The following is a 24,366-nucleotide window of genomic DNA, read 5'->3' as shown; positions in this document are numbered from 1 at the left end:
ATTTTATTTTTAATATTTTTTCAGTAATCTAATATTTTTATAATTACAATCTTCTGCTTAGGTAAGCTGGCTCCATTATAAGCAAAGGACATTAATAAGCGCATAAGGCTAAAACCAAGTCTTTCAAAGGAATATTATTTTACTCTTTTTTCACAAAAAAGTTCACTTACTAAAGTACAACCATTTATTTGTTTAAAGTTTTAGATTGTTGTCATCATCATTTCTTCCACTCATTTTTTAGTACTAATTATAAATATTTACAAAAGAGAGTTTTAAAGAAACTTCTTAAATTGTTTTGCATAATCTTTTCTTCTGCAAAGTCATTTGTAATTTAATAATAAAATTATGAAATAAATTAAATTATATATATTTTTGATAAAGAATTAAATTATATATATATTTTTAAATAAGAGTATGTTCATTTCTTTTAAATATGTTTAATGATCGTAATAAATTTTTAATAAAAAAATTGTTGAATAAATAATTTAATATTGAAAAGTTAAATTGATTTTATTTAAAAAATATATATTCAAAATAAACCATCTTTTTATTTTTGTTAAAAGAATAAAATATTCAAATTATTATATCGAGAAATTATTTGGTATACTACCAGTAAAATTTTCAGACTTCCATGAGCAAGGCAAAGAGTTAACAAGTATATTATAAAAATATAATAAAATATTTAAAAAAAAAGAGACTTGTCAATTTTCAAGGTTATTTGTGGAATAAGAAAAAGTATACTAGTGTATCAATTATTAACCTTATTATATTGAACTTTTATCCAAAACTATATAAAATAATATAAAATTTTATGTTAATAAGTTTAAAATTATGAAATAAGTAATTTAAAATAATCAACATTTATAGTTATCAAAGAAAATAATTATATTGTATTCTATGCCTATTTTTTACTAATAAAATAAATAATTTTATAATATAAATTTAGAACTTATAAAATTTTGTATTAAAAATCTTATATTTAATTTTTTTAGTTTATAAAACAATACCTAACTTAAAAAATTAGACATTGACATTGATTTTTTTATTTTCCTTTTTCACACATAAATTTAGAGAAGACTCACATTTAATTACATAAAATTTAATAATAAATATAAAAAACATAAAAACCTTTGAATTTATATTTATTTATTTTATCAAAAATAAGATGAAAATAGTTATATGTATTTTTTTATTATTTGATTAAATTACAATAAACTTTATTTATTAGTATTAATTATTTTGAGAATATTATTAATAGAATTAATAAAATATATAATTTTTAGTTTTTATTAAAAAGTAAATCTAAAAATATAAAGGAAATATAATTAGAATGTGACATGACATAAAATATCATATGAACACATAAATTAATATACTTTTTTTTTTGAAAATTTCAACTGAGATAAAAAAAAGCCAAATAGTTTTAAAAGTTCAGTTTTAACAAACCTAAAACAAATCCTAAGAAATAAACAAATCAGGCCCATGTAATGGCCCATAAATTCAAAGAAACCTGATAAGGTTGGCCTTAAAAAAATAAAAACAAACTGACGGTAAAGTAAAAGAAAGCTTCTAGAAATCTCAGTTGAACAAGAAACAGCTGGCCTCCATTATCTTTTCATTTCCCATCACCGACACATCCATTAATATTAGCAGATTTCCCCAAATCTTTTAACCTTCTGCTACTCCTTTCAACAGTCGTCTCTTTTCTCTCAATTTTGATATCTTAGAAGCTCCCTCTCCACTACTCGATGAACGATATTCGGAACCTCCCCAACCAGGTAATGTCCTTCTCCCTTCTTTAAAGCTTCTGTTGCAACCAAATGGGCATACGTATTTTCTGTTCTAGGAATATGACAAAAGCCAATACTGTTAAAAATGACTTTTATTTCTTGGATATCTTTTATGATAGCTCCGATGGTCGATCTGTCTTGTTCTGAGCTTTGACACTTTTTGATAATCATTTTCGAATCTCCTATTATTTGTAAGTCTTTGAGCCCCATAGACCTTCCTAACTCTAAGGCTTGTAACCCTGCATATTCCTCTACCGCGAATGGAGTTGCTATATTGGTGTGGATTACTGATTTTGAAGCCAAAATCTCCCCTCCCTCACCTCGAACAATCAAACCTGAAGCAGATCTTGCTTGTTGTTGATCGAAAGCTACATCAAAGAAGACTGACACACTTGTTCTTCTTTCTTCAGTTCTCGGACCACCATTTCCTGCCAAGTTAAGTTTCCTCTCCTCGATTCTTTTTAACTCTGAAATAAAATCTGAGATTTTAAAAGAGATGTCCCTGCTTGTTGTTTGTCTGTTTTCATATATAAATTTGTTCCTGCTTGTCCAGATTACCCAAAGCCTACAACAAAAAAGTCGGCACTGTTCATTTGACCCTCGACTAAAAACCCATGTAAGCTAGTTCCATAAACTGTCCTGAGTATTATTTAGTAGCCAAGATAACTGTAAAAGTCTCCAAACTTCTGTTGTTGTAGGACATCCACGAAAGATATGATTGCAATCCTCCTCTTCTTGGTTGCATCGAGGACACCGGGCATCAGCAACTATACGTTTAATCTTCAGATTAGCAAAAGTAGGAATGTAATTCCAAGAAATTCCCCATATTGTAATTTTGACTTTCGAGGGGATTTATAAATTCCATAGTTTTTTGTAAAAGGCTTTAGTTTCGGTTTGTAAATTAATAGGATTTTGAGTACCCTCCTGTAATAGTTTGTAGGCGCTTCTAACCGAAAAATTACCAGATGGTTCTCCTCTCCAGACTTGGAAGTCTTCATTTGCTGACGTTGTCAAAGGAATCTGTAAAATCTTTTTAGCAACTTCCGCATTGAAGGTATTAATAATTATATCATCTTTCCACTTTCTTCTATCTGCATCAATCAAGTCCGATACTAATGAAACATTTCCATCTCTCTGTTGATTTTGCAATCTGTCTTCTTCACTGCCCGAAATTCAGAGGTCCTTCCAAACAGAAATACGATCCCCCTTACCAACCCTCCAGCAAAGTCCTCATTCGAGAATGCCTTTTGCCGACTAGATACTTTTCCAGGTAAGCGAACGTAAATTCCCTAATTGAGCAGTTAGAAAACACGCATTCGGATAATATTTAGCTTTCAATACTCGAGCTAGCAAAGAATCTGGAAAATTAATGAGACGCCAGCCCTGTTTAGCTAATAATGCAATATTAAATTTATCAAGTTTTCTAAAGCCAAGACCACCTGCTTCTTTCGAGACACACACATCCTTCCACGCACACCAATGAGTCCCATTCTTCCCCCGATTTTTCCCCCACCAGAATTTAGCTATTATACCTTTCAACTCGTTACATAAAGACTTAGGAAGTAAGAAACACGCCATAGAATAAGTTGGAATGGACTGTAATACTGCCTTAATGAAATCCTCTTTTCCACATTGAGAAAGATACTTAACACTCCAATTGTCAATTTTTTGTTTTAATCTGTCCTTCAGACTTTGAAAAGCTGCCTTCTTGCCTCTACCCACTAAATTTGGAAGTCCTAAATACCTTTCTGGATTATTTGAACTGCGAACACTAAGCATCCGAGCAAATACCCTTTTTTCTTCCTCCTGCGTATTTGTACTAAAAAAGATTATGGATTTATTGTAATTAACACATTGGCCCGAACTTAGCTCATATTCCTTTAAGATACTCTTCAAAATAGTAACACGTCTCTCTGTGGCTTCTCCAAACAGAATGCAATCATCCGCAAATAACAAATGTGAAATTTGCGGACCATTTCTACTAGCCTTTACTCATCGAATTAAATTTCCTTTCGTTGCTTGCCTTAGAAGACTAGAAAGTCCCTCACAATAAAAAAAAGAAATAAAAATGGGCTCAACAGATCTCCATGTCTAAGGCCTCTAGACGGGAAAAATCTTTCTCCAATGACACCATTAAGAACCACTGAATATGATACTGTTGAAACACATATCATCAACATGTCAACCCACTCGGAGTCAAACCCTAATTTCTTCATTATTTTTTCAATAAAGCCTCATTCAACTCTATCATATGTTTTACTCATGTCTAGTTTTACTCCCATAAGCCATTTTTTTCCCTAATCTTTTATTCTTCAAAGTGTGAAAAATTTCATAAGCTAATAAAACATTATCACTAATTAGTCTCCCAAGAACAAAAGCACTTTGAGCTAAGTCAATGCATCTATCAATCACAATACGGAGACGATTTGCAATAACTTTAGCCAACAACTTATAAAGCACATTACATAAACTGATTGGCCTAAAATTGGAAATGTTCAAAGAATTAGGGATTTTAGGAATTAAAACTATATTCATTTTGTTTATTGAGTTGACATCCATACCTCCATTCAGTAGATTAAGATAAAACGATATGACTTCGTTGCCAATAATTGACCAGCATTTTTGATAGAATAATGCCGGAAATCCATCTTCCCTTGGTGCTTTTGTTGGGCCTAATTCTGCAAGTGCCTCAAAGATCTCTTCTTTTGTGAACCTTGCCTTCAGTTTCGAATTGTCCTAATCAAAAATGCATTGCTTAATTTCTGCCAAAATTCTGTCATAATTTCCCCTCCTCCCAGCCAAAAACAACTTTTGGAAATACAGCCTTGTGATATCCTCTATTTCTAAAATATCTTTTGTTTCCGTACCATCATCTGATTGCATTCTATTAATAAAATTTCTGTCATTTTTGAGTTGCCTGTTTATGAAAAAATGCTGTATTTTTATCCCCTAATTTCAGCCAATTAACCCGCGCCCTTTGTTCCCAATAATGCTCATCTTTTTCAATCTCAAAATTAAGTTGAATTTTAGTGTAAATGAGCTCTATCAAGTTTTCATCATTTCTTTCATTCTCCTCTAAGCTATCCAATTTTGAAATTAATGTCATCTTCTTTCCCTTCCTGCTTTTTTGTATATTATCAGCCCATTTCTTAAGTCCCCTCTTCAAACTTTCCATCTTACTCAGCAAATCACCTGTGGCAGTCTCCCAAATACCTTTAACTTCCGAAATAAAACTCTCCTCTAAAACCCACCATGCCTCAAATTTAAAACTTCTAATAATTCTTCTCTTCTCCTCTTGTTTGGTAGTAATGAGCAACGGACAATGATCTCAAAAAGAATGAAACATATGTCTAACTTGAAATTTTGGGAATAAAGTTATCCACTCTTCCGTAGCCACTCCCCTATCCAACCGCTCTTGGATATTCGTTTCTGGTAGATTTTCTCTTTCCCAAGTGAACCATCTTTTAGAGAAACCCAAATCCCTTAGATCACAATTCTCTAAAACCGTTTTAAATGCTTCCATTCTCCCCTCCTCTCGAAGTAAACCTCCAATTTTTTCAAAGATATACAAAATTTCGTTAAAATCACCACACACCATCCAAGGCAATTCCCTACATTACGCAAATGTCTCAACAAATTCCATGATTCTTCTTTATTTGAATAAGGAGAGCCATAAAAACCAGTCAATCTCCAATTTTCTTCCTCTTCTGCATCCTCAATTTGCACATCAATATGACTTTTTGAATAGCTTTGAAACCTAATATTGATATCTCCACGCCAAGCCAAACTTAATCCACCTCGAGATCCTGTCGCGTCCACATCAATTCCATTGAGAAAACCACATCTTCTTCGAATTCGTTCCATTCTTCTGTCAATTTTTATCACCATAAAGAAGACTATATAGGGATTATATAACCTCAGTCAGTGTCGAAGTTTATGAATCATTCGTGGGCTCCCCAAGCCCCGGACATTCCAGTTTAAAATTTTCATTGTGACCGGTCGGCTGCCTCTTGGCCGCTACCGATAAAACAATATTAGCATTCCCTACTTTTCGGTTCCTTTGCGCCAAATTGCTATTCTCTTCCTTTGCAAGACCGTCTTCACTCTCCCCCTTGCTCTCTTCTTCCCTTCCTCCACAGTTAACACCCTGTCTTCTATATCATGATCCATCAAATTATAAGAAAAATCATCCTTTTTGAAGATCGATGATTGTCTTTCCAGATTAAATCCTAATATTGGATATATATTTCTGCTTTGTCAAGCTCCTCCTTGAATCCCTCGTTTTAGGACCTAATACTTGAATCTCTTCTTTATTCCTGCCCCAATCTTCTTCCTCCTCTCGCAACCAAACGCTATTCATCGCTAGAGCTCTTCGAGATTGAGCTCTTAAAGATAAATCCCATCCTATCTCAGCCACTTCCACTCCTAACGCAATCTTCGCTTTACAAAAATAATCACTATGTCCCAATCGCCCACAATAGAAGTAAAAGAGAGATAATCGTTCGTACCTAAATCTGACATATAAGCAATTGCCAAAAAATAAGATCTGTTTCTTCATTTTCAGAGGATATCTTACATCAACTTGAACTCTGATTCTTATGAAATTTCGATTTTCTTTCCCCAGATTTGACCCATTGTACTCCATATAAGTACCTATAAAATTTCCCAATTGAATTGCCAGCCTTTCTGAATAAAACCCTGCAGGGATATCATGAATCTGTACCCAAAAGGGTGTATAGATCAAAGGAACAATTAATGGATCCTCCGTATAGATCAAAGGAACAATTAATGGTTCTCCTCTCCATGTCCATTATATGAAAAAACTGAAATAATTACCTTTTCCCTCCTAGATCTCGAATTTGTACCCCCGAACCGGATGCCATAGATTTGCCATTGTACTTTTCATTGCTGAAAAGTGAATAATGCTAGCAGTTAAAAAGCATCCTACTAATTTAAAATTCCCTACCTCTGTTTCTGTTTTTGGCTTGAATTTAAACTGTAAAATTTCTTCTTCCTCTTCATTGATCGTCAACCCAGCAAATTCTGTCTCCATAGTTGTAGATATATCCGATCCAGAAACCAAATCTCAAAACGAAAGAATTTATTGCCGCCGCTTAACCCAATAGACTCAAACAATAAAACCTAAAACCTACCAGAGAAGGCGGACAGAGACATGCCAGACATGCCAAAGAGGGCAAACTTTTTGATCGAAACAAGATAACAAACCCTAATGTTATCATATGAAAATTAATTGAATGTGATGAACATTTAGTTACTGTTAAAACTTTTATACTTTTGAATCCCATAAATTAATATACTTATATTGTAAAAATTATAGATATCAAATTGAAATAGAAATTAAATATTGTACGTGAATAAAATTACGATTAAGGGCATTTTTGTCACCAAAACTCAAAATAGAAAGAATCAGTCGGAAATAAGGGCATTTAAGTCATTCGAACAACTTAAACATTGCCTTCCAATAATTTTGAAAACAGAGAAAGGCAACTTACCCAAAATAACCAAATCCAAATTAGCAAACTATAATTATATTTCAAAGAAAAAAAGAAAAAAAAATTCCTAACTCTCTGTCTCTCTCTGCTTTCATTTTCTCCTCGATTTTTATTTTCAAAGTATTTTGAAAAGGAAAAAAAATTTGAATAGAAATTAAATCGGAGCGGCCATTCTATCTAATTTAATCACTGTTTCTGATTTTAAATAATTTTGTTTCTGTTTCAGATCTGATCGCAGATCTTGAATCTCCGCGTATCTCTTCATTTTTTTTCGTATTTTTCTCTGGTAATTTTTTTAATTTTTCCCTCTCTTTCTTTGTTCTTTTAATAATTTAAATGCTTGAATTTTGAGTGATTTTTTTGTAGGATTAAGAGAATTGTACGGACTATTGGAAGTAGAATTTCCGAAGAAACTCATTTTCATGTTCTTCTTCGAATTCGGATTTTCTCCGCCCTGTGAGTAAAAATCTGTTATTTTTTTTATTTGTTTTATCGTTATCGTTATTATATATGAAGTTTGATTTTGGATTTTTTATTTTTTGTTATGGCAGGTTGGTAAATATAGATCTTAAAAGTTGGCTCCTCAAAGGCGATCGCAGCGCCACATGGGTGGCCAGATGCAGCAAAGCAATGCTGCATCGGCGGCGCTTTACGATCACGCCGGCGGAGGTGGCGGTGGGTCCTTGCACAATGCGGGTCCTGCCGGCGGCGATGCTGGTGATGCCGTTATGGCGCGGTGGTTGCAGTCTGCTGGATTGCAACATCTGGCCTCTCCGTTGGCATCTAGCGGCATCGACCAACGCCTCCTTCCCAATCTCCTCATGCAGGTAAACCATCGCTCTCTTTGTAATTTCCACGCGCATTTATTTATAATTTCTGTTGTTTTAATTATTATCTGTCTATTGCTCGATTCCAATGCGGCAATTTGAATTCGGTTAATGTATATATATTTAATTGCTTTTAATTTATTTTAAATTGTCATTTTTATGAACTTATTTGGTGAACATAATTGAATTTGGTTAATGTATATATTTAATGGCTTTTAATTTATTTTAAATTGTTACTTTTTATGAACTTATTCGGTGAACATAATTGAATTTGGTTAATGTATACTTTTAATTGCTTTTAATTTATTTGAAATTGTCATTTTTTATGAACTTATTTGGTGAACACTCTCATGACTATTGGCATTTGAATGATGGGATATGTTTTTGAAGATGTACATAATTCTTCACCTAATAATGTTTCCTTTTTACGATATATATTCATTTTTTCTTTTGCATGAAGTTATGAAAAATTCATTTCTAGTGTTGACAATTAGGGTGGTTAACCTTTTAATTCATTATTACGTGATAATTTGATGCTTGTTTCCTTGTTTTCGCATAAGTTTATTAATTTTCACTTCCTTTTGATTGAACTATCTGTGTTTTAAATACTTCCTATTGTGGTACCTTTATATGTTTAAATGATTTACATTTTATATGTATTCAAAGATAATGAGAAGTTACTACATTATTGAAGGGTTACGGAGCTCAATCTGCAGAAGAGAAGCAGAGGCTTTTTAAATTAATGAGGAACCTTAATTTTAGTGGAGAACCTGGGTCAGAGCCGTATACACCAACTGCCCAAAGTTTGGGAGGGCTGGGTACATCTGATGGTTTTTATTCTCCGGAGTTTAGGGGTGATTTTGGAGCTGGGCTTCTTGATCTCCATGCTATGGATGATACAGAGCTTCTTTCCGAGGTTTGGTTTTAGGGATGTGCATATTGTTTTTCATGGGATTCCGTAGTTCTACTATTTTCCTTTCAGTTTTTGTGGTGATATGGTTAGATATTTCTGGATGTTGTTTCCTCTTGATATTTTTTAAAATTCAGTCAAAATTTTACTTCAATTTAAGTTTTGTTGAGCATCTTTCTTTTTCCCCTTTTAACTTTTATTCCCTTCAGAAATAAATTTCTATTTGATTTGTTTGCAGCATGTTATCTCAGAACCTTTTGAGCCATCACCATTCATGCCTAGTTTGAATAAAGAATTTGAAGATGAACTTAATGTAACAACTAATCGGCAGCTAAAGGAGATAAGTGATGCAGATGCCTCAGCTTCATTAATTTCTGCCAATGAAAAAGAGATGAGTGCAAGGGAAAATAATGTTGCTAAGATTAAAGTTGTGGTATGTTGATTTGTAGCTATGGTGCTTCATTTCCCTCTCCTTTGCCTCTCAACCTTTTATGGAGAGAGGGACATCCTTATTTCGTTGCTAAGATTAAAGTTTATGTTCTCCAATATAGTATCTTTTTATTCCCCTTTTCTTGCATTATTTATCTAGGCTGGGAAAAGTTGATATGTCTAAGCACTGCATGTTCATTGCACAACATTATGTGCCTTGCTTTTTAGTTTTCCTGTAACTATTTCTTCAAAAATAAAAAAATCCTGTTATTAAATTTCTGTCTTGTATGTGCTATAAGGTCCGCAAAAGACCATTAAACAAGAAGGAGATTTCTCGGAAGGAGGATGATATAGTAACTGTCAGTGAGAATGCTTTAACTGTCCATGAACCGAAGCTAAAGGTTTGTGTCTTATTTACAGTAGTTAATGCTACGTGACTATGTGTTATTCAGATGAACATTTTAGAACAATTGGTGCTTGGTTGATATGCCATTTCTTATATATGCTTTGATTGTTGTGTAAAGGTGGACTTGACAGCGTATGTAGAAAAACATGAGTTCTGTTTTGATGCTGTTCTGGATGAGCATGTTACAAATGACGAGGTAATACATGGTTGAAATATTTTTCCATCTATATTTTTGAGTATTTCATGACCAAAGTTTATCCTTTGTTTATTGATTTTGTGTAGCAACTGATTGATTTCTTCTTTTGTTTGCTTCTATAGGTTTATCGGGAAACTGTTGAGCCGATTATTCCCATAATCTTTCAGCGAACAAAAGCCACTTGTTTTGCATATGGTCAAACAGGTGAATGGAGTTCCTGAACTTTCTTCCTGAATGGCGGGCACCTTTGCTATATTTTTTATGTTTTATTTTCATAAACTTGAAGTTATATTCATGTGAAGGAGAACTTTTTAGTATCCAAGCCTGCATGCATCTTGGATGCCATCTATATTTCATTTGCTTCCAAAATAAACTTTTACGTGAAGATTAATCCTCATTCCTTCAAGGAGAATTATATCTGGATGTCGAAGTATAAATGTCTTTAGCTACATTTGTTATTTTCTATTCCATTTATCGCTTTGGTTTATATAAAATTATTATTCACACTGAAATAATTTTACAATATTCAAAGAGTCAGGAAGAAATTAGATTCTAGTTTAGAACCTTTTTTTTTTTTTTGGTTAAGTGATGCACATGGTATTTTGTGGTATTTTAAATATAACGGAGGAAACCATTTGGGAGGTTTAGAGACTGCAAATGTTGGAGTATGTTGATGCTTTTCTGCTATGTTAATAGGTAGTTTCCGAAAACAGGAATACTCTGTTGTGAAATAAAGAAATCAGATAAAACACATACATGATAGTCATTTTCTTATTTTCCTTAGGTTCTTGTTGGACATCTTGTTGCTAATTTCTGCCCCATGTCATGGAATATACTTTTGATTTCAGGTAGTGGTAAGACGTTCACAATGCAACCGTTGCCTCTCAGAGCAGCAAAAGATCTTGTTAGATACTTGCATCAGCCTATTTATCGGAATCAGAGATTTAAATTGTGGCTTAGCTATTTTGAGATATATGGTGGAAAACTCTTCGACCTTCTGAGTGATAGAAAGTATTTCCTTTTATTCCCTTTCTTATTTTTGTGTTGGTCTTTAAAAAAAAAAATCTTTTTTCCCTTAGACCACCTGATTGATTTATGATGAAGTTTCTGCTGGCACTACGTCGAACACACATTCTCTTTCAACATGCATGATGATGTAACTGTGGATGCATATATGTATTAATGATAACAATTAGATTGCTCAATATTCTAAATGTTCTTCTAAAGGAAACTTTGTATGAGAGAAGATGGGAGACAACAAGTCTGCATTGTTGGATTGCAAGAATTTGAGGTGTCAGACGTGCAAATTGTGAAGGAATACATTGAGAGAGGAAATGCCGCTAGAAGCACAGGATCTACTGGTGCAAATGAGGAATCTTCAAGGTCACATGCAATTTTACAACTTGTCATCAAGAAGCACCCAGAGATAAAGGAGTCCAAGTGGAAAAATGATGGGGATGAGTCAAAACCTGGGAAGGTTGTAGGAAAGATTTCTTTTATCGATCTTGCTGGCAGCGAAAGAGGTGCTGATACCACTGACAATGACCGGCAAACTAGGTAAGTTTAAATCTGTCCATGGGAAAAAGGTTTCGGAAACCACTTCCAAAGGTCTAATATGTGGATTAGCTTTATCCATCAGCTTGTTAACTAGCTTAACACCTGGTTTGTTTTTAGCTTGGTTCTGATATAATGGTTTTAATTCTTGCTAGGATTGAAGGCGCTGAAATAAATAAAAGCCTTTTGGCTCTTAAGGAGTGCATTCGTGCTCTAGACAATGACCAGATCCATATACCTTTCCGTGGGAGCAAACTCACTGAAGTACTTCGTGACTCCTTTGTTGGCAATTCAAGGACAGTTATGATCTCCTGTATTTCTCCAAATGCAGGATCATGTGAACATACTCTCAATACTCTGAGATATGCTGATAGGTATGCTTGTTTCTATAATGAGTCTCTACAAAATGGACTTCCTTTGTTGCAGTAGATAGTATTGTTGTAGTTTTGGACTAAATAAGGGTTATTATTCTCCAAACCAACAGGGTTAAGAGTCTTTCCAAAAGTGGTAATCCGAAAAAAGAGCAGGCTGTAAATTCTTTTCAACCAAGTAATAAGGATGCTTCTTCAGCATCGTCTCTGTTACCTACTGCTGTTGTAGAAGATATTTATGAGCGACAACCGGAAGTAAAAGTTGTTGATACTGGTCGAAGGGTAGCAGAGAAAGATGTTTATACTACAGACATTGACAAACAGCCCTCTACTTTTTCGTCAGGTTACCCATTCAATGGGAGGGAGGAAAGTGGAAAGGCTTCTGGCCCAACGGATAGGGAGAGATTTGAAGTGAATAGTAATTATGGTGGTTCTTCGAGCCAAAGAGTTTATTCATCAAATTCTCAAAATTCAGCTGATACAGAAGAGAAAGTGCCAAAGGTGTCACCACCTCGTAGAAAAGCAATTAGAGAAGAAAAACTGGAAAAGTCGAGGAATTGGGCCAAGAAAGATGGAGGAGGATCCGATTCGTCTGCTTCAAACTCGAGGCAGGTGAATGCTGTTAATAATAACGAAACTAATACCATTGGACATAGACAATATGATCCAGAAGAAAAACAGGAAAAGACGAGGAATTGGGCCAAAAAAGATGGAGGATCCGATTTTTCTGCTTCAAACTTGAGGCAGGTGAATGCTGTTAATAATAATGAAACTAATACCGTTGGATATAGACAATATGATCCAGAAGAAAAACCGGAAAAGACGAGGAATTGGGCCAAGAAAGATGGAGGATCTGATTTGTCTGCTTCAAACTCGAGGCAGGTGAATGCTGTTAATAATAACGAAACTAATACCATTGGATATAGACAATATGATCCAGAGCCTCCCACTGATGAGAATATCAATGCAATACTTGAGGTAGGCGATCTGTACTGTTCATTTTGTTGTTTTATATTTACGGTCTCGGGATTTTCTTCATTCTATGTATGCTTTTGGTTTGTTGCAGGAGGAAGAGGCTCTAATTGCTGCTCACAGAAAAGAAATTGAAGACACAATGGAGATTGTTCGTGAAGTAAGTAAATTTGCATTTGATCCATGGTGAATATTTTTCATTTTCGAGTACTTGTGTTGTGAGGCATTACATTCCTTATACAGAAGCCACATCAATAAGCTGAACAAATTATCCTTCTCCCTTTTCCAAATATTCATATCTATGTTGCTCCGTCTCTTCATTTTTCTTAAAGTACACTTGTGTCCAAAACATTCTCGGACAAGAGTATCGGGTATGACACTTCAAAGTCCCTCCAAATACATGAAAAAACTAAAAAAAGAAATCTGAACATGCCCTCTTATGACATATACTTGCATCCAACACTTGCACTTGAGTTTGAGAACATAGATTCATCCAACAATTGAACCAGTGTTCATCTTATTTTGCGCCTTTATGATAGGAAATGAAGCTTCTGGCTGAGGTGGACCAACCAGGCAGCCACATTGACAATTATGTGACCCAGCTGAGCTTCGTTCTTTCACGCAAGGCTGCTAGTCTGGTGAGTCTTCAAGCTCGCCTTGCCCGGTTCCAGCATCGACTGAAAGAGCAGGAGATACTGAGTCGGAAAAGAGTTCCTCGTTGATGCCAGCTCTTTGTTCTCTGCTTTCATTGCTGCATCAGACTCTGTCCAGTAATTTCCTCTCCTATAGATTATTATGGTACTATTTGTCCTACTGGACATGTATGTTAAATATTTGATTAAACTACCTGACGGTTCTAAGCTTAGGAACAAATTAGTCCCTCTACTATAAAGTGAGCGATCTAGTCTTTGTACATTTAGTTTTGAAGCAAATAAGTAAAACTGTAAACAACAGTAAGTAACCTGTGTTTTAAAGTGACGCAAAAAGAAAGTAAATGTATAGGGACTAAATTGCGCACTTTTATTTGCTCTTCAGCCTATAGCATAGGGACCTGCCAGATAGTTTAACCTTAAACATTTTTACAAGCTGATGAATTCTCTTAAAAGAATCTACCCGGTTCTTGCAGTCGATGCACGGAGCTGCATTAGGGTCTTGAGAGGAAATTCAGCAGTGTGCAAAGATCCTGATCCTATTTCCCCCAGCATCAAACGTTGCAGATCGCGTTTCCTTCAAACGCAATGGCAAAGATAATTCAGGTGCAGATACTTGTGTGATGCTTGATTTATCAAAATGTGTATTGTTTTAGATGAATCTGATAATGTTCTGGTTGAAGATTGAATGGTTTTGGTGGCCTTCTGTTGTTTAAAGGGCGACAAGAAAATGCTTTCTTTAAAATCATTTCTAGGAAATGGGAGAGAAAAAAAAAGAAGGGAAAATAAGGTTTTTGTTTTTCCCCTTTGTTTATTCTGTACTTTTGAAACTATATATATTCTGTTTTCTCACCTCAAAAAGCACCTTGTGAATGTTATATAGACCCAGTAGTATGTAGTAGTGTCCTTTTCAAGTATTTTGTTATGTCATAATCGTATTTTAAGGTATTTTATATTTGTATTATATTTTATACATTAATAATTTGTATTTTATATATATGTGAAAACATTTGTGCATTTGGGTTATGTGTGTTATTTTACATTTCAAGTATTTTTTGTTTTCTCATCTAAAAAGCTCCTTGTGCACCTAATATAGGTCCGGCAATTCATTCCAATGTGTAATGATGGTGTTTTTGGTATTTTAATAATTTGAATTATATAAATCTTGTATGTGTCATGCCCATGTCTTTTTTCCGGTCGTGTTTAATATTTGTCAAATTTACGATATTCTAACCTTAGACTAATATGTTGTACTTGCTTAAGCAAATGCTACAGAAAAGCGTTTTCGAGTTTGTTTAATATTTTAAATAATGGGTTGGGGAAAGGCAAAAAAGTCATAATAAATATATTGTAAAATTTGAAGCTTTACACGTAACATGTTTTTCAAAATTATTTGAGATCAATCTCAAAATTATACATGAATTTTAGTTTTATGTGCAATTTAATATATAAATTGACTTGGTATAATTATACACATAAAATCCTGTTTGTGGTTCAAATATATATGAAATTTTGAAGTTCAATCGTAAACATTTAAAAAAATAAATACATCATATGTATGCAATATATAAATATAAAATAATCGTTATATTAATAATTTGTGAAAATTGAATTAAGTCAAAATTTCACATATAAAATTACACAAATTCAAAATTCTTGTATAAAATTACACATTAAATCAAAATTTTGTATAATTTTAAGATTTATTAAAATTAATTGTGTATTTATATCCTATATTATTATAATAATATTCTTCATTTTTGTTTAAGCAGCACCTGTGCCTGAAATTCAGTTTTGACGTATAAATATTAGAGTATGATCTTCAAGGATCTCCAAAATGCATGTACAAATTTGATCATATTTGTATCGAGACATGAACATGCCTGAAATCGAGTAGAGCATATCAGTTTTAATTTACAATGACCAGAAACAAATGGTAGAAACGATCCAAAGAAGAGTTGATATAATATAAGCGAAACCATAGCAATTACCAGTGTAAAAAAAAAAAAAACCAAAATTTATGTTACAGATGAAATGCCTGTTAGAATCCTCTAGAAAATCTAAAATCTAATTTCATCACTTATTGGTCCTGCTGAGCTCCTAAAGGTTCCGATGGTTGCTGCAGCAACTCAAGTTCCTCTAAATCCAGATCCTCGGTGTGGATTGGCGGTATATCCTGTTTTAAAATCAGAGGACAAGAAAACAAGGATTGATATCGTTTATGGATATCAATTTTAGATGGAATCTAATGCTAAATTCTTGGTTCGAACCAGGCTAGGTTTAGGTCCAGGCTGGACCTATGTATTGACCAAGCCTGACTTGGCCGAAATATGGAACTCAAATATTCTACCAACTCAACCATATTTGTAAATGATTAACCCAACTCTATTTAAACTCACCTATATATTCTTTTTCTTTTTAAATATGTTAATTTTATTTAGTATTTAGTATTTTGTCTTATTAAATCTTAAACATATATAACTCAATATTTTTTAATATTTATATTATAATATTATATATTTTATATTATATGATATAAGTTAATATATATATATAAAGAAAAGAAAAGAAAAATAAAATTATATAATTAAAATAGGCCAGATCAAACTTGAACCTTGAATGTTAGAATCCAAGCTTGCCCTATTTTCTAAATTTCTAAATGAGTTTTTTTTTTTTTTTTTGCTAATACTCATTTTTTAAGCCTAATATTTGTCCAACCCTCTAAATTATTGAACGGACCTTCAATTTCGGACTAGTATAAGGATATGATCCTCTAAATAGACTCATGTTAGACACATCTGTATGCGACAGTCCTAACTGACTCCGAATAACTTATATCAAATGAATCCAATATGAGCTGACACAAAATTAAGCTGGTACCTGAGCCTGTAGTAACTGCCGTGGTTGCTGATCTTGTGCCGTTGTGTAGGGTTGTGGCTGTGACATACGGTAATATGGCTCCTTGAGATCGAGTTTGCAAGATGATGTCTGAATAATTCCTCCTTGTTCTGCCCCGGGACCCCACATTTTAGCTATAACAGTCGATCTACCTCATTAGAAAAAATGAAACAGCAAACCAGAAACACAAAAAGGAGATAGGGACCTACCTGATAATGCTAGATATATGGTATAACTTTGAGCATTATGGGCAATCATATGAAGTCGGCCTGTTATTTCTTGCCCGGCCATAACATAAATTGGCTGTGAGAGGACACATCGTATCTGGTACCAGTGTGTTGTAGGTGCACCAGGGGCGGTCGTAAGCCATCTTTGCACGGTACTGTCAATAAAGCAGTTTGATTGCATTTAGATAGGATGAAACACCAGTTCTGATGAATAAAGCAAAATTTTAAAATATTACCTTCCATTGAACAGACATCGAACCAACAGGCCAACCCGTGGACTCTAGTCCCGACAGATGCTGTGAATTTCAAGGGAATATCTATTTCATACAAGTCCTCTTCCTACACAAAAGGGAACAAGTTTACTAAATATTTTGCTTTTGCTAATAACCATTCCAATTCTATGCTTTTCTTTAAGTACCCATGCCTAATGCATATTTGGGAATGAGCATGGGGATATGAATTTCCATGCACCCTCCAAATACAAGATAAAACTTTAAAAGAATTGAATGCACCCGTGTTGGATATGTCAACCGTATCCTACCCTAACACCCAAGTTTGAGTAAGATAAATTATAAGTAGTCAACTATGTTTTGACTTTCATTTTTCTAGAAGTACTTACGTCCTACGACAATATGTGCTTTGATTCCATGAAAATTACCATAAGAGACTACATTAGTTAATAAGAGGAGTGTATAAAGGCTCTCGCTTATACCTTTATTTCATTGAAGTTGAGAACATGGCACATGGGAGGACACACCAATAATCTCGGATCGAAAGCATCCACCACAGGCTGAATGAAAGGAAAACACATTCAGTTAAAAATTAGTTGAAACAGAATGAAATATCAATGGAGTAACCATAAACACACAAAGATTGGCAACTGCCATAGAAATTTTATGGGCAAGCATTCTAAACCTTGCATTTTAGTAAGGATTCTGTAGAAGTGCCGGAATTTAACTTGACAGATTCATGTGAAAATGTATGAAACAAACCTGAGAAAAATATCCCTGGAATGCAGACCCATATAGCGGTGTCAGATCCACACCATAATAGTCTTGCTGCTGCCAGAAAAGAGCCTGCGAATTCTTCCAGGTTAGGGAGAGGAACAGAAAAGGTCAATAAAATGAAAAGTTAAATGAAACTGTAGTAAAGTAATAGCAAATCAAGGAATGCAGAATGGGATGGTGTCTGAGCCTTATATTACTCGAACTCAGGCTAGAGTGTTGAATATGGATGTGTTCAATACAAGTATGTTCAATTTTATAAAAGCTTTTTTCATGTATTTAGAGGGTCTTCGGAGGATCATATCACAATACCATATCCGAGCATGTGTTGGATATGATTACTTCAAGAAAAATGAAGGAAAAAGATCGCTCTGTAAATTTCTGACAAGAATTAGAAAACAATTTATACAGCCAACAAGTTTCTATGTAATTTTCTTAACCGGACTGGATAAGGAAAAGGATTCATGGCAACAAGTCATGAGATTTTGAGATCGACTTTCCTCGTATATGTATAAGTTTATACAGAAGGATAAAATCACTTTATATTACTTTAGAAAAACAATGTTGAATACATACCTTATTTGCAATTTCAACAAATAAATATTCATCACTGAAAGGAGCCATATGTATCCTACAATATTAAGATAGCATGAGATTATCTCAAAGAAAAAGACCTTACGCATTTTACAGCTTGATGAAAACATTGATCAATGGAGACTATGAGACTATGTTACTCGGACTCAAATGCAAGTATCGGATATGGACAGGTTTGACACTAGAGGTGTCCATAGGCCATGCCAAGCCATGACTCGAAAAAATTTCAAATCTATTATCCCAAACCCATTCAAGCTGGACCCAGTTCAGCCCGGCCATTTTTACTATTCAAATAATAATAAGTTTTTAAAAAATTATATTAATATATTTTATAATTAAGTTTAAAAAAAATATTAATTTTATCATCAAAGTTTTAATCTAGGCCGGACCAGTCCAAATTAAATTCACCTTGTCTAAGTCCAACCCAAGTCAGGTAGCCCAATCTTTGAACATGTCTGTCCAACATGGATACATTCAATTTTTTCAGTTTTTCTATGTAGTAGGACAATCCTTGAAATGTCATATACTCACACGTATGTCCTAATATGTGTAGAACACAAGTATCAAATGTCAATACTTTAAGTAAAATAAAGAGTCCCAACAATCATTTAACCTGTTTAGTTTGAGTAAGACCGACAAACCAAGAAATGAAATGCATGTCTTCACTGACAGTGGAAATCCTACAAGTAATGGGCTCTATGTTATTCGGATTCAAGTATGAATGTTGGAAATAGGAGTGTGCCCGACACAGGTATATTCAATTTTTTCTTAGTTATTCCTTATATTTGAAAAGTCCTTGAAAGATCATATCTCTATATCTGTATCCGAAGATATGTCGGACAAAGGGGGTCAAATACAAGTACTTCAAGAAAATTTGGGATAACATTACCAGCAAATTGAAAATCATTATCAACAACATGAGAAACAAACTTATTGAATGGAATAGCTTTTACCTTCCAGTCGAAGGAAACATTTTCCCATTAGGTACAAGAAACCGATCTCTTGCAATTATATAGGATTCCAACATTCTCTCATTAACTAATACGGTGCCTGCAGGTGACAAAATCAAATAAAGAATCAATGAAAAACAATGTTGAAAAAAGCAGACTGAAGGTAAAACCGATGAGACCTCCAGTTATCCGTTTAACTGGTTGAACGGAATGGTTCATTAAGAAGAAATATATTAAATAACTAATTCTAATATTAAATAAGTATTAAATATAACAAATATTAAATAAAAATATGTAATTTGCTTAAATGGTCCAAATTTTCATCAAGTTAAAAGGGATTAAAGGTTAAAATCTAATAACATAAAATAATTTTTTATTAAAAATTTTCTTAAAAAAATTAAGAACCGGTTTCTGCCTTTTTCTTACTGGTTCGACCGGTTAGAAAACCAAGCAATTAAATTATAATATTATATATATACCAGACTGATTGGACTAACGATTTCCGGTTCAACCAGCTCAACAGGCTAGTCCAGTCTAGGTTTCTCAACACTGATCAAAAGTAAGCAGAAAAATTTAAACATCCACAAAATAGTTCATTTTCAAAGCATTTTCACTCATCATTTTCTTATCGGAAAATCTTCATTTCCATGAGAATAGAGCATCAAAGCAAGGATTATAAAAAGTTATCAAAAGTTCAGCATAGTGAGATTTTTATCATCACATTTAACGAAAACAACAGAGCTTCACACACCAACATACCCATTGGTTCAGAGATGAGAATATCAGCTTTCTCCGGCAACTCAACTTCCTCAACTTTGCCTTTAATTACCTACATTTTGCATGTCATTTGTAACCGAATACATGAGAAACTGGATCAATCTAGATATAAGAGGAAATGCGAACGTGAGAAGACAAGCACATACAGTAATTCGTTGACCTAATGTCGGGTTCCCAGTGATAAGTTTACGAGCATAATCTGCCATTTCAGAAGCTTCAACAGCATAAACATGCTTTGCACCAGCCTAACAGGGAGTAGGAAACAAATTGAGTATTTACAACCAATGGGAAAAGCAATAGCATATGCACATGGTCAAAATCTATATTGTTCTGACTCTTCGTTTATGCTGAAATACAGTATCAAACGCTCGTGTCTGACATTATTATGCATGGGCAGAGCATAATGGAAGCCAAAGCCCCCCACCCCAAATTTTGAATTATTTTTTAATAAATATACTCATATACTAAATAATATTAATCGGCCCCCTCAAAGTAAATGTTATATGCTTATTTATAACTTAAATTTATGCATTATACACTAAAAAAAGTTAAAGCACATTATTGTTTATCTCTTCATTTCACCATTTATCATTATATATTTACAAACTCTTCAAATTAATTGGTTTATTATAAATATCAAGTCCTATCATTTGAACTTAAACTAATTGCATGACAAGAGGCTTTTGCTGCTTCTTGGATTTAGTATTTGTTAAACTATTATTAAAAAATACGCAACAAACTTAAAAAATATGAGTTCCTTGCAAATATTTGGTTGTCAACATCAAAAGAAAGATTTTTTTTTTTATACTTTTATTCAAGAATTGACAAAACTTATGATTTTATAAGTTCTTAATTTTCCTCCCTCCAAAAATAAATAAATGTCAAGGTCTATCATTGTGGTTATAACCTCCAAGTATCCCCCAAATACATGGAAAAACTTATAAAAGCCTAACCATACCTGTTTTGGACATGAGTCAGACACTAACACTGAGTACATGTGACATACGACAAAACAAACCAAAAGGTTAAAAATACCTGTGCAGCAAATAATGACAAAATACCACTGCCTGCACCAACGTCAACCACCACACGACCTGTAAAATCCACTCGGTTCTCAATTACAGCCGCATAATAGGTTCCTGGAGAAAAACCATTAATCAATCATCAGCCTTTAACTTCTTTTCTATGTTGATTATACACAATGGCATAATATATCACTGTAGTGGGTTTTGTTAGCATTGTCTACAAAAATTTAAGACTGTACTATAGGCTTAAGAGCTTAACAGTCTATCTATTAAAAAAATGAGCGATTTAATCATTTTATATTTAATTTTGAAGAAAATAGATAAATTTGTAAACAGCAGCATGGTTAAATGTTAAATAATAGACCTGGAAAAAAAAGTCAGTTGGACTTTGTTGTGTTTTAAAAAATGTAGAATTTTAGTTTTTCTTTCGTATCACTTTAAAACACGACAAGCCAGGACCTTTTAATGGTTAAGGTTACCGCCATGTAAAATTTTACATATTTGCTTCAAAATTAAATGTATAGAGACTAAATTGCTCGCTTTTATAGAACTAATTTGCTGTTCAGCTTATAACATGAGGATCTGCTAGATAATTTAACCAAAGAAAATTTGTAATAGAAAATCAAATGAAACACAGCTCTGTAATTTAACCTGTTCTCACATAATCTTGTAACATATTCTGTTGATGTAGCAATTGTCCATAATAATGGAAGTACATTTTAGCAGAAGATGACTCAATTTTATTATCGAACTTGCTCTTAGAAACAGAAATGTCTCCATTAGGCAAATGTGTTCCTGGACGAGAATGGAAAAATAAAAAATTATGAAAGGCTACAAAACAGTCAATTTTTCTGCATCATCATAAGAAGGTGTTTGAAAATAGCACCTTTGCTTTCCATCTGCCATTGTTCGAATGCAGAATGGAAGTCCCTGCTCTCCTCCTCATTTCTAAACTGGATGGAGACTCCCTGAGAATATGATTTCTGATTAAAATGTAACCATTGTACAGCATACTTATGTATAGCCACAATTCCACAAAACTTTTAACAGAACACATTTGGCAAGGATATATACTCCTAAGTCCGTATTGCAATATACTAGATAGAAAGTGCTGATATATGTAACCATCAACCAGCATTTGAACTAGGAATGGCTAAAATCTTGAAAACCATCAAGTTTTGATCTGTTCTGTCCCTTTAGGGATTTTCTTTTCCTCTTGAAATCAGGTTTCAGGGCAGGGCGGGTCAGTTTTTTTCATTAAAATTTTCAAGGTCAAATCAGGATGGGTTTAGGTAAAAGACACTCTGCCCTACCCCGATATATTTACTAACATGATACTTTTTTTTATATTTTATAACCATTTTTATATTTTTCATTATAATTTCTTAATTTTATGAGAATTTGTAGCATAAATTTTAATTAATAAATTTTTATATTTTTTTATTACAACTTTTTAATTTTATAAAAGTAATATAATATAGAACATTGTGTAAATTTTCAAAACCAATTGGGAAAATCATTTCACAGTCGGGACAAAATCGAGGCTAAAGTTTTAAACAAAGTTCGGGACAGAACGGATAAATTTGGGAATATATAAGTTAAGGTCAGGTCAGGCCAAGCAAGCAAAAAAGCCCACCTGTAGCCATCCCTATTCTATAACCTGCTGTTAAAGTTATCCCCATTCCAATGAGAAATCAGAATTTTAATTTACTTTTTTGAAAAGTTTTCTTTCCCGTGTATAGGGCAATTAAGTCATATCACTAATGAAGATTTTATTGACCTTTTAGGTACTTAGCAATTAACATTACAAAACTGTTTTTAAATGAGAAACTTTTAGCAATTCAGAAAATTATGTTAGTATCATGTTTATGCATCTGGACTTAGATAAAAACAAATCTGGATATGAATCACATAATATATATCGAAGAGAACCAATAACGCATAGTTGGACGACAAAGTTTCCATGGTCTCAACTTTGTCATTTCAGCCAAAGCCTTATTGACATTTAGTTATATATTTTAATTCATTTTATATTTTGCATAATTTATCAAATTCATTTAATTTCAACTCTAAATTCATTTACTTGAAGGATTGAATCATTGCACTTGTCATTCATTAGATAAAAATAATATTCAAAACTTTTAGTAAGCATGGCCAGAGCATATTCTAGTTTTACAGACAATGTACCAAACCAGAATTCCATTGCTAATCATAGTAACATAATATATACATATTTAATGATTTTAGTACCTCTTTATTGGTATCAGCACTCTCTGAGACACAAAGTGATTGAAGAGGTCCCAACTTGAAGAGCTGAAAACAATAAACACACACACACATACAAATTTCAACCATTTTACAACACTGTAACAGTCAGTAACTAAAATTTTCCATTCAAAAGTAGTAAATTTCAACAATTCAATCTAATTTTCAACTTCGCCATTCTTCATCAAAAGAAAAACTATAGCCAAAATAAAAATTGTAATAATAATAAAGAAAAAAAGAAAAACCTTGTGCAGCTCTTCAATGGTAAAGAAAAACATAGACGTTTATTAAACCAAAAACAATTGAAGTTCTTTGTTTCTCATTTTTATTAAGACCATAAAAACCCAATATTACATATTGCATTACCATTATCTCCAGAATCAAACAAGACCCTCTTTCATTTACCTGAGAGGTTCCAAGATCGACATTTAACCCGTCAATAAATTCCGAACCTTGATGAAACCGAAGCGCGGCAACTCCATCATCAGCACTGAATCGAGCAATCACCGGTGTCGAAGAAGAAGAATAAACCGATGAAGAGGAAGACAGTTCAGAAACAGCCGCCAATGTTAACTCCAAGTGTTTGTGTTTATGCCCAGTTGAATCCCCCATTATTATTATACAAAACTCCCCTAGAAATTTTTCTAAATCTAATCAATTTCCAAATTAGGGTTTTTATCAGAGAAAGGAAAAAATGAATTTAAAAGAAAATTAGAGCCGCCACTAAGTGAGAGATAGAATAAAAGACATTAGCGTAAGCTGATGTCTGGTAGATCTTTTAAGGTTCGAATTTGAATGAAGTGATTATAATTTGGATCGATTAAATTAGGTTTTGAATTGTTATTTTATTATTCAAATTTAGGGGAAACTGCACCATTAGCCACTAAACTATGGGTAAGGTTTTGATTTGGTCATTTAATTAAAAAAGTTTAATTTGGTCAATTATTCGAAAGTTTCATTTGAGTCACCGAACTATTTAAAAGTTTTTATTTAAATCATAGGGTTGTT

At 33.2% G+C, this 24,366-nt stretch overlaps 2 protein-coding genes across 8 annotated transcripts; one reads left to right on the top strand and one right to left on the bottom strand.

The window, feature by feature from the left end:
- The first annotated feature begins 1,562 nt into the window (after nt 1-1,562).
- On the top strand, nt 1,563-14,635 carry LOC107891862 (kinesin-like protein KIN-13A). Of its 7 annotated transcripts, none has more exons than XR_005917994.1 (20): nt 1,563-1,778; nt 2,057-2,225; nt 2,344-2,406; nt 2,489-2,844; nt 2,968-3,060; nt 7,530-7,589; nt 7,670-7,759; nt 7,855-8,130; nt 8,825-9,046; nt 9,279-9,473; nt 9,769-9,870; nt 9,994-10,071; nt 10,194-10,275; nt 10,920-11,082; nt 11,299-11,628; nt 11,781-11,999; nt 12,110-12,974; nt 13,063-13,128; nt 13,508-13,766; nt 14,095-14,635. XR_005917994.1 is itself a non-coding variant. In XM_016816788.2 (20 exons), exons 8-19 carry the CDS (start codon nt 7,909-7,911, stop codon nt 13,688-13,690), a joined length of 2,727 nt encoding a protein of 908 aa, XP_016672277.2. In that variant the 5' UTR covers nt 1,563-1,778; nt 2,057-2,225; nt 2,344-2,406; nt 2,489-2,844; nt 2,968-3,060; nt 7,530-7,589; nt 7,670-7,759; nt 7,855-7,908; the 3' UTR covers nt 13,691-13,738; nt 14,095-14,635. The 7 variants fall into 7 exon arrangements, 5 of the variants coding, with proteins under 5 accessions (XP_016672277.2, XP_040956244.1, XP_016672276.2 ...); XR_005917995.1 differs by having other exon boundaries at nt 14,086-14,635; XM_016816788.2 differs by having other exon boundaries at nt 13,508-13,738.
- A 917-nt stretch (nt 14,636-15,552) lies between these two features.
- Nucleotides 15,553-24,158, bottom strand: LOC107891864 (probable histone-arginine methyltransferase 1.3). The gene is given in 16 exon segments (XM_016816792.2): nt 15,553-15,794; nt 16,499-16,650; nt 16,726-16,898; nt 16,980-16,995; nt 16,998-17,082; nt 17,456-17,533; nt 17,736-17,819; nt 18,324-18,378; nt 19,295-19,391; nt 20,051-20,120; nt 20,215-20,313; nt 21,104-21,207; nt 21,745-21,888; nt 21,980-22,076; nt 23,344-23,406; nt 23,764-24,158. Coding segments are annotated over 16 exon segments (1,620 nt in total). The 5' UTR covers nt 23,971-24,158; the 3' UTR covers nt 15,553-15,698.
- Nucleotides 24,159-24,366: the final 208 nt, after the last annotated feature.

The sequence above is a fragment of the Gossypium hirsutum genome, chromosome D09 (genome assembly GCF_007990345.1).
Source record: "Gossypium hirsutum isolate 1008001.06 chromosome D09, Gossypium_hirsutum_v2.1, whole genome shotgun sequence".
Taxonomy (NCBI): domain Eukaryota; kingdom Viridiplantae; phylum Streptophyta; class Magnoliopsida; order Malvales; family Malvaceae; genus Gossypium; species Gossypium hirsutum.
Note: the sequence above shows the minus strand (reverse complement) of the source record. Positions and strands in the feature narration are given on the sequence as shown.